Genomic DNA, 18,382 nt, shown 5'->3' on the forward strand with positions numbered 1-18,382 from the left:
AAGTAGAAGCTGTTTACAGTAGAGGAGCAGTCCTTGTGCATTTCAATGGGAGGGCTTATACCTCATTCATACTAACAACTGAGTTGATCGGCTTTCTCACTGCCTCAGAGAATAAGGAGTATGGATTTTCATACTGAACTCCCCTTGTCAATCAACACACCAACACTTATCATCATCAATTAGAGGGGACTCCTAGCTTGGGGGTCCCTCACTCTGCCCTGGTTATTTCTTGTGTGCAGAGGTTACCATAGTTTAGCAGGAATCTCCAGGAGTTGGAAGTTGTTGGAATTGAAGGGAATGTGTCTGGAAAGATACATAGAGTTTGATTATCAACTTCTATACCAGGATTGTATGCAGGTATATAGAATGAATAACTATGGCTGAGGTCAATAGATGTTATCTGCACGAACCATAGTCAACTCTGCAAGTACACTATCCAGCACAGACTGACTAATTCAGACTGGCTTTCACAATTAATAGATGTTTTTAAAATGATTCCAATAGTGAATTTGTCTTCTTCAGGACGAGTCTTCTCCAGGCTGGTCTCACTGGCCTTTTGATTGCAAAAGCTGCTCCCAGGGGGTATTCTTCTGATGGAGTTCATCTCAGCTTTGAAAAGATTTGTCCATATTCATCTGGACTCCTTGCTTTAGCTTTGATCCTTGTCCAATTTGATTACTTAAAACAAATAGCAGGACCATGGTTTGCTGCTACTTCTTGAGTCCTCATACTGCTTTCCTTCCACACCCATGCAATTGCCGGATCACTGCACTCCACCAGGTCACTGGAAGAGCAACTACACTCAAGCTGCTGGCATTTCAGGAGATGCTTCATATTTTGAGGCTCTCTGCCACAGTCAGAGGTACTGGGGTCAGTGATGTAGTCCCACCTAATCACTGCCTCCCTAGACCAGTCAACTCCAGTGCAGAGTCAATTAAGGCAATGCTAGATAGACCAGGGCTAATCTGTATTGTGTGGAAGGTGCTTGACTTGTGGATGCCAAAGCGCACAGGCTACAGGATTGTTCTCTACTCATTTGCCATAACTGAACCCTTGTCTGTTTGGGTGACAGTGTTAGGGGTTTAATAGCGGCAAGAAAGCTTTGTTGTGACTTCCGTTGACTCAACATTGGTGTTATGTCACATAGCAGATGTCTTGGATCTGTGCATTGCCTTGTGGACTCAACTCTACTAGCAACTTCCTGGAGTATATTAGGAAGAGCAATACCTGCCAGAATGTATAGGCTGTTGACATGGGCAGGCTTAAAGCATCCTCTAACATACTGGCAGACAGCATTAAATACAGGGTCTAGCTTCTTTGAGTGAGGGGATTGTGCCCACACTTCACAGGCAGACAGCTTAGAAGAGTGAAAGAATTTAAATACGTAGGATGTCTGACAATGGTGCTCTCCTGCATGATATCTGGCATTGTACCAAAGCTGCTTGGTGCAAATAGTGGGAAATGACCCCAGTTCTCTGAGATTAAAAATATGCCAATAAAGTTGAGTGTATAAACTGTAATTTGAACCATTTTAACATATGGAACACAGACTTGACCAGCCACAAGAAAGGAAATCAGTATGTCTCCACCACAGAAATGAAGATATTGATATCATCAAATGGTTGGACATTCAATGACAGGAAACAAAATGAGGTTGTACGTCACCTAAAGTAGGTTTTTCCTATTGAAGACAAGTTGAGGGAGGGTAGGCTATGTTGGTAGGGGCATATTGATTGGATATAGGACCACTATATCAGTAGGATGACTCTTGCAACGATTGTGAACGGAAGACGACGAAGTGGGAGTCCAAAGGCTTGGTAAGTGGACTGGATATCTCAGTGGATCTCAGAGAGACCGATGTGTGTGACAGACTGGCGGATGATCATGAGTTTTGGAAGAAAGCTATAAAAGTTGCTGACCCTGAATAAGGAAGTGGCAAGAAAGAAGAAGCAGTAGTAAAAGTCGACAACAGTGTTACAGCGATGATACACAACTGTGTGTCTCTGGCACAGAACAGCTTGTTGAGAGGTTTGAATATCAAGCCTATGACCTTAAGCATGTTTTAGTATTTATTGGGTATACTGGAGAAATATCAGGAGAACCACAGTAGTATAACCTTATTGCTTTTGTTAGGAGGTGGGCTGCTACATATTGTACCAACTGGCGGTTTTGGGACAGTTTTGGTTGGTTGGTTGGTTAATTAATTTTTTTAGTTCCCAGGACAAGTGCCCTATAGTAATAAGCCAAAATGATCGGATCACTGGGCAAGTCTATATCTTTCACATTGGCGTATAGTTTCCTGGCCACCTAAAAGTGGAATAAAGGTGAGGGTTTTTTTTGTTGCTGTCCCTGTTTGGGTATCCAGCATCAAGGAATAATCTAGAAGGATCCCTATGGCTGAAAACTACCTGAAAAAGTTAAGTCTATGTTGGTATAGATCCTCCTATGTATAACATTTCAAGGCATGATTATAGAATGTGTGGACAGGTTGGACCGGAGGGTACCCTTGCAGACAGACAAGAAAACCTCTAAGTAAGCAAAGTAAAAGGGGACATTAAAGTAAGCAAAGTAAAAGGGGACATTAAAGTCACCACACATACCACTAAGTACTGATCCAGTGGGAACAATGCACAGCTTTCTACAACCCACCTAAACAAGTAATCTCAGCTCACCTCAGTGGAAGTCTCCATTCCTTGGCTATAGCCTGGGCAATATCATCTGCCTGATCTTATGGGAAGAGTTTTCATCTAGGGTTCCTGCACATATACACACTCAGAGTTGATGAGGAACCTCTGTCTCTAATAAAGCTCTAAGAAACTAGACTCAAGGTATTTTAGCTAGAAGCTGATGAGCTGTAACTGCTTAAGTTACCTGAAAAGCCTGTAGACTCCAAGGGCCAGGAGAAGTTGAAAGAGGCTTCCAGCAAAGCAGGGTTCTCAGACTTGAGGTACACTCCAAGTGAATCTGGAAAGCTTCCCTCTAAACTCTTTCCTACTTGATATGCCTTAGCATTGGTTCTGAAAAGATTAAGGAAGAATCCACAAGAGCTCCTTTGTGTGATGTGTCAAAAAGGCATAGGTGGAAGGATAGTCTTGTGGTTAATGCACTGCATTGGGAGACCTGGATTCAGTTCTCAGCTGTGCCACAGACTTCCTGTATGACGTTCACCTCTCTGCATCAGTTCTCCAACTATAAAGTGGGGAGAAAACTTCCTTTCTCCCATCATTTGTCTATCTTGTCAGGGCATGGATTCTCTATCCTACTATGTACATATACAATGTTAATGCAATGGCAACCCAATCTCAGTTTTTGCTACTGTAATATAAATAAATAGGGAGTGATTCCATTTACAGTGGCTAATGTAGCTTAAAAAAAAAGGGAAATCCCATGAGTGAGAAAGCAAGAAAATGCATGCCTTTTGGGAGCTGGTAACAAGCAGAAAGTGGCTAGCAGAGGCTACTGCAAAAGTAACATACCCTCCACTTCCACGTAACCTGCAATGACAGTAGTTCACATATGGAAGAAGGAGAGATGGTCAGGACTGAAGACCCATTTTACACAAACTACCAAGTATGCAGGGCTGTTTGCAATGCCACAAACACTATGCTAGAGGGCTATGAACATAATACAAGTCCTCTCATAGAAATGAATGAGCTTTGGGGAAGAGGTAAGAAGGCTGTTTTGTCTTCAAAGGAATCCATGCGTGGGATGGACTCTAGTCTTGGTTAGCAAAAAAGTTAATTATATCATTGACATTAGTATTATCTGCTAAGGCCACAACATCATGCTCAATAGAGTCTTCTTTTTCATTCAGCTTTGTCTTTAAACCTAATTCCTTTCTCTTTAACTCTCCTGACCTGCTGATACAGGCCTCTGTGCCTCTTCATTGCAAAATGGATCATTGTAGGCAGTCACTCAGATATAATGCACCTGTCTTCTGAAACGCATTGTCCACTGAGATCAGGAAAGTCTCTGCTTTCTCACCACTAAATGTAAAGGCTTATTTCTTGTCAACTACTTTTATTTACTTTTAAATTAAAGTAATCATTAAAGGAGGATAGCCAATTATGATATTATTCGAAATCACCTCCAACAGTTTCATCAGGATAAAATGCTGTAAAACCTGAAGTTGCTACTGTTCTTTTTAACCTTTCTGCAATTCTAACTTCTCCTTGCACAAAGAGGATGGAAAACTGGGAGCAACAGTGACTCCCACATGCCTACAAGCCAGGGTTCTAAAGCAAGGGAAGCAAAAAGAAAAAATGGAGGGAATGCGGGGTTTGCTTATATGTTCCCAGTGTGAATGACAGTACATTTATTTCCATGACTTTCTGCTGAGTGAAGACAGACTGTTCTGCACACCAGACTGTAGCTGGAGGAGAGAGAGAAATTCAAATTTATTTTTAAAACACCAGCTTAGTTTTAAAAGGCTAGTCTCAATCCAGTCTGCACTGCACTTGAGCTGGATGGGCTAAAGCTAGGCAACCAAAGATTTCAATATCTTCAGTGGTCTTTGCACCTCAGTTATGGCCCCAGGAAGTTTCAATAATCTAAAAAGGGCACAGATAGTTTGGGCAAAATAGGACCTACAACTATTTTTAATAATGAACTTGGTGAGAGAGCATCCTGAAGATTCTAAATGGCCATAGATTTTAAAGAACAGGCATAATCCTGTTACCTAGACATTTTTAAGGTTCAAATGAGAAAAAGGCGTACACAAAATAAATGGCTTAGATCTCTTCTGCTCCCCGTGCAGGAGGACTTAAGCAACAAGCCTGGGTGCTATTCCAAAGGTTCTGTGGATTTTTTGCTGAGTCAGCACAATATGTGACCTTGGGCAAGTCAGATAATTTATCTGAGCCTCAGTCTCCTAACCCATAAAATAGGGATAATGATACTTCCCTTCTTTTGTAAAGCACTTTGGGATCTATGGACTCTCAGAGTGAAGTATGATTATTATTATTGTTATAGTGGTACATAAATAAGACGATTAAGACTGCCATGCAGACTAATGATTAATAAAAAGGACAAAGTAAATCCAGATTAGCTAATAGGGAATGAAGAAAATCAGAAGAGAAAGATAAGATTATTTTACAGGTTTTTAAAATACTATTATAACTAGGGCTCTACCAAATTCACGTCCATTTTGGTCAATTTCACGGTTATAGGATTTTAACACTCGTAAATGTCATGATTTCAGGTATTTAAATCTGAAATTTCACAGTGTTGTAATTTTAGGGGTCCTGACCCAAAAACAAGTTGTGGGGGAGTCACAAGGTTATTGTAGTGGAGGTTGAGGTACTGCTACCCTTACTTCTGCGCTGCTGCTGGCGGCGGTGCTGTCTTCAGAGCTGCGTGGCTAGAGAGCAGTGGCTGCTGGCCAGGAGCCCATCTCTGAAGGCAGAGCTGCCGCCAGCGGCTGCGCAGAAGTAAGAGTGGCATGGTATGGTATTGCCACCTTTACTTGTGAACTGCTGCTGGCAGGGCACTGCCTTCAGAGCTGGGTGCCTGGTCAGCAGCGGCCACTCTCTGGCTGCCCAGCTCTGAAGGCAGTGCAGAAGTAAGGGTGGCAATAACTACAACCCCCCCCTAAAATAACCTTGTGACTTCCCTTGCCACACCCTTTTGGGTCAGGCCCTCCAATTCGAGAAACGCTTGACTCCCCCATGAAATCTATATAGTATAGGGTAAAAGCAAACAAAAAGACCAGATTTCACAGTCTGTGATGCGTTTTTCATGGCTGTGAATTTGGTAGGGTCCTAATTATAAACCTTAAAGAGTAAAACAAAAATAGTATGAGGCTATGCAAATTGCCTCCCCATGCTTTATTTTTAAATAGGCATATAGATATAAGGACAAATCATACTGCTAACACTGTCCTGAGTAGTGCAATCATAGTGCTTCTTCAATTCTCCCTTTTTAAAAATTCTGTTTCCATTATAGCACTGTGCTTCAGCCAGTGGACACATGGCTATTTTCCTGCCTCTCTTATCTAGTTTGTACAATCATTAACGCTAAAGTGAACTCACCTTCTGAGGACTATTAATGACTGGTGATGAAATGAAAGCAAGCAGATATGACCCAGAAGGGAAAGGAGAAGAAACTCAGTGAGCTCCAAAACTGGTATTGGGAGAAGATAGCTTCAACTTCAACCAATATTCATTATTCATTATTTTATTTTTCTCCTCTTTTGTGAATGGCAAGAAGTGTGGATATGACACACTTATTTTCCAACAGTGGTGAGACTGATTATTCTTAACCCAAATGTGAATACCCTGTGTAAAGCAATTACCCAGTATGTTACTGTCATCTAACTAACTATCTGAAGTACATTAGAAAAAGGAAGAGACATTTTTTCCTGGAAACCTAGGTATGTCCGACATTTTTAAAAGGAGAGAGCTCTCCAAAGATATATGAGAGGGGTGGAGTGAGGAGAAGGGAACAAAACAAAATATCAGTAAGAAAATCTGATTAAGCAAAGTAAAGTCCAATGACCCTCCAATTTGTGAAAGCCTTTGAAATTCTCATCCCTTGTTTTGATCCTTTCTTTTGCACACAAATAAAAAAAGTTCAAGAATCTATTTGCAGATTAGCCAGAGTTTGGGGACTTTGTGGGGAAACCAATCAGCTTGTCTTTTGTTTCTTAATGAAGTGATAAAAGTGAAGCTGTTGAAAGACTTTGTAGCACCACTATATATAATGCAGCACAAAACGGTGATACTTGCATTCTCTGATAAAATGGGCAGATCCATGCTGGGGCCACCATGAAAACTAAAGGAACTTTTGTGGCAAAGAGGGCTAATCTCTTAATATCATTCCGATGACTCTTATGTGATATTGGGCAACTGTTACACTGAGTCAGCCATCACTGTACCTTGCTAGTAATCAGCAAAGAACATCTGTCCATTTCCTGGTTTACTATCCCTCTACTGACTGACTTTAAAAAAAACCCAGCAACAACAACAAATAAACCCACCAAAGCGAGGCAAAAACGAACTTAACAAGACTTGTATCATTTTTTTTTAAATTAGAAGTTACTCTAACAATACACAATTAATTAATTCTATTTGAATTAAGTGAGCAGTGAAGTTTTACTGTCTTTTACAAAGCAGCTATTCAGATACTCTGGCCTGGTGACTATTGATTTTGTACGTAACACTGGTATGCAAAGTGCAATGTAATAGACTTAGACCAATATAAACTGGAAACTTTATTGAATACAAGACCAATAGTGCTGCAGTCAGCTACCCAGATAACCTTGCATGAATGTTGCTGAATATCCTTCCTGCCAGCACTCATTTCACACAATGTTTGAAGGGAACCAAATAGATGGCTTGACCTGGGGACCTGTACCTTTAAAAGGAAAGCACTGAAAGACTTTCTTTTCATTTTCCCTTCCCCCATGGAGGAGACAGTGTGCCAAGTAGGCTGATGTTTAGCTTAGAGAGAAAGACACATTAAAAATCTTTGGCCAAGGTTCAGATATAGATTTTCACTGTACAAGAAGGTATATTTATGACAGAATTTAAGTATGACCAGGCCCACCAATTAGAGAGCGGAAGTGGCTCTCTCTGTAGTTTATCAGACTGTGAAGATGTCACCTCATTTTTAGTAGGATGCTGACATCGTATTCAGTTACTGTAGAACTGTGACTCCTTGGTTAGCAAAAAAATTAATTAGATCATTGACATTAGTATTATCTGCTAAGGACACAACATCATGCTCAATAAGAGTACATCACAAAACCTAGAATTAGCACAGTTTTCCTCCCTTCCATACCCAACTGAAAATGTTCAGCTTGGGTAAGCCTACTAGTCCATGCAGAAGTGAGCTAGGGCTGTACCAGAGGACTGCCTGCTGGTAATTTAGTAATATGGTAATTAAAGTCTTTTCATGATGTAATTACATATCAACTACAAAGGGACAGCTGCTATACAACAGTGCCAGGGTACATGGCATGAAATGATTAGATTTGAGAAGCTTTAGTGGTTAAACTGAATACCACAGACATAACTCCGAAGTGTAGTTAGCACTGCACAATCCATTATTATTCAAGTCTCACGCTTAGTCTTTCCTTATTCTCATTGTGATAGTAACAGTTTCCTTCATTTACCTTGTTTCTATGATACCAGAAAGCCTTTTAAAACCCACCTTTGTAAACTCCTGCTGTTTTGAAATTGCACTGAATTTCAAGCCTAGGTCTATTTCAGCACAAGAGAGTCTGTACAAATTAGATCTATCTTGGTACGTATAAACAATGAGGAGTCCTTGTGGCACCTTAGAGACTAACAAATTTATTTGGGCATAAGCTTTCATGGGCTATAATCCACTTCTTGTCATCTGTTGGGAATGGGCCACATCCACCCTAACTGAATTGGCCTTGTTAGCACTGACTCCCACAACTTGGTAAGGCAACTCCCATCTTTTCATGGGCTGTATATTTATACCTGCTAACTGTATTTTCCACTCCATGCATCTGAAGTGGGTTATAGCCTATGAAAGCTTATGCCCAAATAAATTTGTTAGTCTCTAAGGTGCCACAAGGACTCCTCCTTGTTTATACTGATACAGACTAACACGGCTACCCCGCTGAAACTTGGTATGTATGCAGTTCCAATCACTGCAACATGTGATGATCTTCTATATTCTGTATTCTAGCCAATAGGAAACAGAACTTGATTTATTTGTAGATTTTTACAGAGAGAGAGCGAGAGAGAGCGTTAACATGCAAGTGAATAGGGGTGTGCGAGAATGGGAGTTAGAGTGGCATGAGAAAAACTGAGGGAAAGCTAAGTTAAATACATTAGTTTTGCATTTACTTCTGGAAGTAGTGAGGAATTTTTTCTCTTGAGAGAATTCCACAATGTAGATGTAGCACCAGGAAAGAAAAGTCTCCCACTTACGTTTAATAAGCCTACCCTTTTAGTTTACAATTTCTCTGTTCCCTTTTTCATTGCAGTCATTCATATTTGTTCAAAAGGAGTTGCAAAGTGGGTGTAAACAGCAACGATTCTGATTTAGTAGAATTTTGTACCCACTTTCTACAGGCCAAAAGGACCACCAAGGTGTAAGCCAGTGGAGAACCAGTATTTTTATTAGCCATGTGACAAATTATGTCCAATTGTCCCTATGTGGATATGCCTGAAGTTTCTGGCAATAGGCAGGCACTCTCTCAGCTGCTGCCATCTTGGTGATTGGCACCTGACTTGAACCTGGTACTCTTACTTCTACCTTGCAGAGGTGTGAGAAGTAGGCATCAGGTGCTTGAGACACTCAACTCAATCTAGAGATTTTAAAGCAGTAACGAGCTTTTCCAGCAAAACCTTGCATAACTTTATTTGTTGGAGATACTTGTTCAGTTTTCAAAGATCTAGAACTGGATGCAGGAGATACCATGCCAGTCAAAAAGCGCTCCCTCTCTAGGTTCTGAAAAGGCCTCTAGCCATTACTCAGCACGACAAACGTATTGTGACGGCCCCACTGGTACAGATAAAAGATCCAACTGCCGGTGATTTGAAAAGGCCCTATTCACTCTATGGCCCCCTGGGATCCAAGGAGGTCATATGCACTGATGTATGATTGGCAGCAACTCAACTCCAATCCATCAGACCTATGATTGCTATTAGACTCAGACTTTAATGCCAGAAGGAACCATCATGATAATTTAGTCTGACCTCCTGCACATTGCAGGCCACAGAACTTCAACCATCTACTCCTGTAACAGACCCATAACCTCTGGCTGAATTACTGAAGTCCTCAAATCTTGATGTGAAGACTTCAAATTACAGAAAATCCACCATTTACACTAGTTTAAACATGCAAATGACCTGTGCCCCATGCTGCAGAGGAAGGTGAAAACCCTCCAAGGTCTCTGCTAATCTGATCTGGAGGAAAATTCCTTCCCCACTCCAAGTATGGCAAATTGTTAAGACCCCAAACATGTAAACAAGACCCACTCACCAGACACCTGGGAAAGAATTTTCTGTAGTAACCCAGAACCCTCCCCATCTAGTGTCCCATCGCTGGCCATTGGACATATTTGCTAATAGCAGACATGGATGGATGGGCCATCTGCCACAGTAGCAATCTCACCATACCATCCCCTTCATATCAAGCTGAATCTTGAAACAAATTAGTTTTTTTATCCCGAGTACTCCCCTGGGAAGGCTGTTCTAGAACTTCATTCCTCTGATAGCTAGAAACCTTCATCTAATTTCAAGCCTAAACTTGTTGATGGCCAGTTTATAGCCATTTGTTCTTGTGCCAGCACTGATCCTTAACTTAAGTACCTCCTCTCCCTCCCTGGTGTTTCTCCTTCTGATATATTTGTAGAGAGCAGTCCTATCTCCCCTCAGCCTTCATTTTGTTAGGCTAGACAAGCTAAGCTCCTTAAGTCTCCTTTCATAAGGCAGGTTCTCCATTTCTCTGATTATCCCAGTAGCCCAATTAGTTCCCTCTCTATTCCTATGCTTCCTCTTCTTCTGAGCATGGACTTTGGAGGGATCCCAAGGACACTCAGATCCACCAGAATTCTCAGTAACTCAACTCAAGTGAATAATCAAAAATCTCACTTCCGGTTCAAAATCTTGGAACATCTCATATTGTTCCCTGCTGGATCTGAGGACTTAGGCTTACTCCAGAAGATCCTTTTGGCATTGTGTAACTAACACCCAGAGCACCTCCCACCCCAATAGAAAAATTCTACTCAGTTCCGAGATCCACCAAGGCCTCCTTCATAAAGAAGGTTTTAAAGCTGTGGTCTGTTCTCACTCAGGTCTTGATGAGAAAGATACAGGGCAGTACACTCTGTGATGAGTGCTCTCTTCTTTCCAAACACTTAAGGTTTGGGAATGATGGTACAAAATTAAAATCACTGCAGAGCAAAAAAAAAACACCTAAAAAAACCTTTAGGGGCAGTCATACAGGATTTTACGATATCAAGGTACCTGTTCCAGAAAATCTGTGGGGCAGAATAAAAAGCAAAGCCCTCTCCAATAAGATCACATATGACATAGTCAATGACTGCTACTATCTAATCATACTCCTTTAGTCATGCAGAAGGGAGAATTCTAGCTGATTGAGTGAATAGCTGAAGTGACAGGAGCTGAATTCAGGATAGTGTCTTGTGAGCTTTACTAGTGTGATTAAAATGGGTGCCCTGTGTCTGTAGTCTGCCTACAGAAATTTAATCCTGGAAGCAAGATCTAAAAGGAGCTAATGCACAGATTTTAGTTACAATGTTAGGACTGACGATCCCAGTTGCTTCTAAGTCTGAGCATGTATTGTGTGAACAGCACTAGGAAGTGCTGAAGACGAGGAGACTTTTGTTCAGATTGTAAAAGACAACACCGTAACTTCTCCTCTAACTTAGCCAGCTCAATGGAAGAGTCAGAGATCCAATTTCTTATCCATAGAGTTAGCAGAAACCAGCTGTAATTGTTCTGAATACAAGGCAAGAGAAATTAAGAGTGATGCGGCTAGTATTTATGAGGACTGTTTAACTCTACTATCAGTGTGATGTAATGTGTATGTGCATGTCACTTACACTGGTCTACAATTTTTGAGAAGTTGTCTGCTTCAGAGATAAAATGTGCTATTTATTATGTATTTTGATGTGCTGAATTCAAATATGACAATTAAAACAACTGATTGGCTACTGTTTCTAAGATATTTAAGTTTTTACATTTTATGTCTATGTATATTGTGTAGATAGTAGAGTTTTAATCATAAATTGTAAACCTAGGTCTTCTCATGTGTTTATGGTTGCTTTACATGATAATATTTCACCTGTCCTGTTTATGTAACACTTTAAAAATCAGAAAAGGGGTATATAAATAAAATGTATTATGAAACAAAAGACAAAACTATTATGTACATAGTTTAGTCCTATTCAGTGTCTACTCGGCGCTTCTTGGCTTGTCTCTTGTATTCATTAAATGGAGCATCTCTTGTCACTGTCCAGCAATAGTCTGCAAGCATTGATGGGCTCCATTACCCCTGATAGCGTTTCTCCATTGTTGCAATGTCCTGGTGAAATCGCTCGCCGTGCTCGTCGCTCACTGCACGAAGTTTGGTGGAAAAAAATCTAGATGAGAGTGCAAAAAATTATCTTTAGTAACATGTTGCAACGAAGGCTTTTGTATGCCTTGAGGAGATTTCCACCAATAACCTGTAGTTGTCTGCCTTGTTGTTGCCGAGAAAATTTATTGCCACTAACTGGAAGGCTTTCCATGCCGTCTTTCCCTTGCCACGCAGTGCATGGTCAAATGCATCATCTCGAAGAAGTTCACGAATCTGAGGACCAACAAAGACACCTTCCTTTATCTTAGCTTCACTTAACCTTGGAAATTTTCCACGGAGGTACTTGAAAGCTGCTTGTGTTTTGTCAATGGCCTTGACAAAGTTCTTCATCAGACCCAGCTTGATGTGTAAGGGTGGTAACAAAATCTTCCTTGATTCAACAAGTGGTGGATGCTGAACACTTTTCCTCCCAGGCTCCAATGACTGTCGGAGTGGCCAATCTTTCTTGATGTAGTGGGAATCTCTTGCACGACTATCCCAGTCGCAGAGAAAACAGCAATACTTTGTGTATCCAGTCTGCAGACCAAGCAAGAGAGCAACAACCTTCAAATCGCCACAAAGCTGCCACTGATGTTGGTCATCGTTTATGCAAAACGATGCATGTTTCATGTTGTCATAGGTTGTTTCATGTTGTCATAGGTTTCCTTCATATGGACTGCAAGACCAACTGGAATTGATGGCAAAACATTGCCATTATGCAGTAAAACAGCTTTAAGACTCGTCTTCGATGAATCAATGAACAGTCTCCACTCATCTGGATCGTGAACGATGTTGAGGGCTGCCATCACACCATCGATGTTGTTGCAGGCTACAAGATCACCTTCCATGAAGAAGAATGGAACAAGATCCTTTTGACGGTCACGGAACATGGAAACCCTAACATCACCTGCCAGGAGATTCCACTGCTGTAGTCTGGAGTCCAACAGCTCTGCCTTACTCTTGGGTAGTTCCAAATCCCTGATAAGGTCATTCAGTTCACCTTGTGTTATGAGGTATGGTTCAGAGGAGGAGGATGGGAGAAAATGTGGGTCCTGTGACACTGATGGTTCAGGACCAGAAGTTTCATCCTCTTCCTCGTCTGACTCACGTGAGAATGATTCTGGTGCATCAGGAACCGGCAGTCCTTCTCCATGGGGTACTGGGCGTATAGCTGATGGAATGTTTAGATAATGCACAGTCCACTTTTTCTTCTTTGACACACCTTTCCCAACTGGAGGCACCATGCAGAAGTAACAATTGCTGGTATGATCTGTTGGCTCTCTCCAAATCATTGGCACTGCAAAAGGCATAGATTTCCTTTTCCTGTTCAACCGCTGGCGAAGATTTGTTGCACAAGTGTTGCAGCATATGTGTGGAGCCCACCTCTTGTCCTGATCTCCAATTTTGCAGCCAAAATAAAGGTGATAGGCTTTCTTAACCATAGTGATTATACTGCGCTTTTGTGATGCAAAAGTCACTTCACCATAAACATAGCAGAAGTTATGTGCACTATTCACACAAGTACGAGGCATCTCTGCTCACTTTGGCTAAACAGAAATGTGTCCCTTTGCAAAATCAAACACTGACAAATAAGAGAGCACGACACTGTATGATTTCTAGAGCTGATATAGGGCAATTTGTTCAGCAGAGTGATGTAAGCTTCGTTATGATTGCATCATTCATGACTTCTAGGAATAACATGATGCAATTCATATCATGTATGACGCAATACCAGCTTCATTGCATCATTCATTGTTTTGCCTAAAAAGCAAGTACTGTCCAAACCCAGTCATAGATTTATTCATAGATCCAGGCAACGATGTATTTTAGTCATTTCTGGTTTAAATTGAGATCCCTTCCCTTTATAACTCACTTATCCTTCACCAATCCCAAGTCAAGGGTCATATATACTGACCCAATAGCATATCTTGAAAACTAGAGCCAATCAACAATTTTAAGCATCATTTTCGTTCTCAGTGACCCAGAATTAGTAAAGTTTGACTACATTTATTTCAGAAGCATTTTGGCTGTAGGGCAGTGTTATTGGTTCACCTCAGGGGTGGAAGTAAAGCCGAAGACTTACCAGTATGGTGGCTGGGTGGGGTGGGGTGGGGTCAAAAGGGGCAACAACGTTAAAGCCACGGCAGCGCTTTAAGCAGGGCTGCCGACGGGGGGGTGCAAAAGGGGCACAAGCCCCTGGATACAAGCCAGTACTGGCCCATACCGGCTTACCGTCACCCCTGGTTCACCTTGGCCTGATGCTGTGTGTCCAAGGGGGATTTGAGCTTCACATTTTAGTGTCTTTTGTGAACATGTAATTAATGAGTAAAGCATGCAATACCTTGTTCCGAATTCAATGTGTGCCTACAAACATCAAGAAGAATCATAGCACTGGCATGCAGAGTACTGGGATGGTGTGCACAAGGGATTATTCTTGCTAGCTGTGAGATTTCTGGGCCTGCTGCCCCCTTCAAAATCTAAAGCTTCTGAGCAGCACCACAGCTGTTCTCTCACTATCTTAGTCACTACAGGCATATACATAATGAAATTGTGAAAAATATATACTCACCAGCATGCGTGTGCACACACAGAAGTATAGATACATTTTTCTTCTTTTAATGACTTTCTGTCTAATATTAGGGCTGCCTACTCCCCTTTTCAGGCTTATGAAGTCTTGCTCCATACCACCCAGAGAACAGCCTTCTTCTCCTCCCTACTTTTCTCAGTTTGTTCTTCTTTCCCAATATGACAGAGCTGCTGCACAAACAGCAAAAAGACTGGAAATCTACAAGAACAGTCTCTCTCTCTCTCTCTCTCTGGGGGGTCGTGTGGGGAGGAAAGAGAGAGTGTTCCAGTATGTTCCTGGTTTTGACTTACTCAGAAGACTTGAAAAACAGCTTTTTCTCGGTGATATTTCCAGTGGCCAACATTTTATAATTATCATCATTATTAAATAAAAGGGGGTAGCTAAATGACCTGAATTTCCAAGGAGTCCATCAAGTTTCAATCTGAGGGGTAGGTGAATATCTGAATCAGGATTTATTTATTTAATTCTATCCTAAGCTGTTCATATGCCCAGTTACAAAAGCACTAACCAAATCTGTCATAACTGACTGGCTCTGAACCCATCAAGAATTAGCTAGGAGATCCTCCAAGACTAGGCTGGGGGACAACAGCAACTTCTAGTTCAAAACGTTCTTTCAATTCTCATAAACAAATACAGAACCATTTCAAACAGTGGTTAATAAAAAACTTCCACTAGAACACACAGTAAATGATTTTTATTTCACACTGCACAAGAGCCACTGAGTCATTTAGAGCCTGTTAATAAGGAACGGCAGAAAATTCAACTTCTCTAAACACCACTCTTATCTGAATAGCGGGCTTATGTTAGTTTTAGTTTCTATGAAATACTTATTGCAACTGTTCAATATAAACAGTAAGGCATATTATTACTACTCTTATATGAATTGAGATGTATTCCAACCAAGGAGCAGGGCCCCGTTGAGCTACTTTGCTAACTGCCTGTTGCAAAGGAAATAATTATTTTTAGGCAAAAAAGCCTAGAGATCCGCTTTGCTTACCTACTGTCACCAGCATTTGCCACGTAAAGCTTCCCCAGCATATACACAACAACAAGGGCTGTGCAGCCACCAGATATACTGTAAACAGTCCTCTCTCGCTCGATTTGTAAATCCTAAGGAAGACAGAAGAGAGTTTATAAAATAGCTCTGCAATTGGCATTTGGGAAGAGAAGATTTTCATTAAAACCTTACATATTCGTATTGCTAAACCAAAAGTCCTGTTGAGTTTGTTTACTTGTTGCTGCCACAACTGTATATTCAGGGAAACAAATGGAACATCAAAGAGCAATGTACATAAGGCCCAATCCTGTTTGTTCCATGGATAAAGTAACCTGGCTAATATCGTGCCAGGCATAGCAGAACCAAGTGTAGTGCTACCCAAGGAGGCCATCCTCTGACTAATATTTGAATTACACTCTGGTTTCTGTTACATTCACAATTTCTGTTACTGCCTACAAATCAATGCTGAGGAAGAAAATCCAAAAGAAATCAAATCTTACAGTCTTTTGTCAGAGACATACACACATATATACACTAAAAATACCTATTTTATATCATCTTTGCCATAGACAAGTTTTAAGTTGATATCCCCCCCCTATGAATTTTTACATTTTTAGCAAGCTACAAAGTATTTCAAAGGAAGCAGAAATTTTTAACCATCAAAATAATTTCAACCCATAAAGTGGATTTTCAAGGCATTTCCAAGTATGTTAAAACGGTTTTATTCACTGGCTTTTTATAATGATCCTTTTAAAATCTGAAATCAACGTCTGTTTCCTTACCCATTTTCAGTTTGGCGTGCATATGCTTTGGGACTGTAAGGATGACGGCATTTATGTTTTATTTCGTTTTAATAAGATGACTTCAAAAATATTTGTTATGATGCAAAAGAGGGATTACTACAATGAGCCTGATTTTTCAGAGAGTATGTCTACACTACAAAATTATGTTGACATAAGTTATGTCGATGTACAGACACCACAGTAATTAAAATCACTTTTGCGTGTCCACACTCTTTGTGTCAGCAGTGCACCTCCTTACTACCTGCATCAATATAAGTGCAGAGAGCAGTACACTCGTGCATAGCTATCCCACTGTGCAACCTGCCACCCCCTCGTGCAGGTTGTTTTGGGAAGGTTTGCAATAACTCATGGGGGCAAACAAGTTGCACAGGGGTGCCTGGGAACATGATTTCAACATTCCATAATGCAGTTTTCTCCATCGCATAATGTTTCCTGCCTCTTTTCTAAAGCCCCATAAACCTGTGTGCATGCCATCTGAGTGAGAAGAAGCATGGATCCTGCACAGCTCTTTACTACTATGAAGAGTGTTGCAAGTAAGGGATGTCTGATCCTGCAGTATTTGCAGTGTCACCAGAGGAGCCGTGGGGGACATGACGATTCCTTAGAGGCTAGATTGCTGTGGGACACAGGAAAAAATAATTCAAGGTTGTTGGCTGTGTTCACAGAGCAGCTGAAGATGGTGGAGCACCGGTTCTGGGCCTAAGAAACAAGCACTGACTGGTGGAATCACATTGTCATGCAGGTTTAGGATGACAAAACGTGGCTGCAGAACTGTTGGATGTGCAAGGCCACGTTTCTGGATCTGCGTGCAGAGCTTTCGCCTGCCCTCCGGCTCAGTGACACCATAACGAGAGCTGCACTGACAGTGGAGAAGCGAGATGGCGATCACTGTGTGGAAGTTTGTAACACCAGATTGCTACCAATCAGTCAGGAATCAACTGGAGTTGGGAAAACCACCGTGAGGGTTGCTGTGATGCAAGTGTCCAAGGCCATTAATCACATCTCGCTACAAAGGACTGACACTCTGGGCAACGTGCAGGACATAGTGAATGGTTTTGCAGTAATGGGGTTCCCATACTGCGGTGGGGCAGTAGATGGCACACACATCCCTATTCTGGCACCAGACCACCTTGCCAGAGAGTGCACCAACAGAAAGGGCTACTTTTGTGTGGTACTGAAAGCAGTGGTGGATCACTGGGGACATTTTACCAACATCAGTGTGGGCTGGTCAGGGAAGGTGCATGACACATGCATCTTTAAGAACACAGGCCTGTTCAGAAAATTGCAAGCAGGGACTTTCTTTCCAGACCAGAGGACTATCACTGCGGATGTTGAAATGCCAATAGTGATCCCTTACTCCTGTGACTCACGAAGCCCTGGACAGCTGCAAGGGAGCGCTTCAACTACAGGCTCAGCAGGTGCAGAATGACAGTTGAATGTGCCTTTGGCTGTTTGAAAGGCCGCTGGCACTGTCTACTCTTGAGATTAGACTTCAGTGAAAAAAATATCCCAATGGTTATAGCTGGCTGCTGTGTCCTTCATAATATTTGTGAAACAAAGGGAGAGAAGTTTCTGCCTTAGCGAAGTGGTTGTCTGGTGATTTTGAGCAGCCAGATACCAGAGCTATAAGAAGAGCTCAATATGGAGCTATACAGCTCATGGAGGCTTTGAAATACCATTTTAATAGTGAGCCACGGTTATGTGTGCTGTTTTAACGTGCTCAGCCTTGCATTGCTTTTTGGCACCCCAGTATGAACCTTGTAATGAGTGCCGTGTGTGTAGCAATATAACATTGCATATGCAGCTATTGCTATTAACTGTGAATGATGTCAGCCCCAACCAGCATGTGCTGTAAATTAATAAAGATGAATTAAGTTTCCATAAATAGACTTTTATTACAAACCCATGCAAACAGACATGTTTATAATTGAATTA

The 18,382-nt window shown here is 41.4% G+C and overlaps 1 protein-coding gene across 2 annotated transcripts in view; it reads right to left on the reverse strand.

The window, feature by feature from the left end:
• Positions 1–18,382, reverse strand: part of PPM1H (protein phosphatase, Mg2+/Mn2+ dependent 1H) — a 194,379-nt gene that overhangs the window by 61,197 nt on the left and 114,800 nt on the right. For both annotated transcript variants that reach the window (XM_065558065.1, XM_005303176.5), the window contains exon 4: positions 15,645–15,757. In XM_065558065.1, the coding sequence (XP_065414137.1) occupies positions 15,645–15,757 (113 nt within the window). The remainder of the gene's footprint in view (positions 1–15,644; positions 15,758–18,382) is intronic.

This window comes from Chrysemys picta, chromosome 1 (genome assembly GCF_011386835.1).
Source record: "Chrysemys picta bellii isolate R12L10 chromosome 1, ASM1138683v2, whole genome shotgun sequence".
NCBI lineage: Eukaryota > Metazoa > Chordata > Testudines > Emydidae > Chrysemys > Chrysemys picta.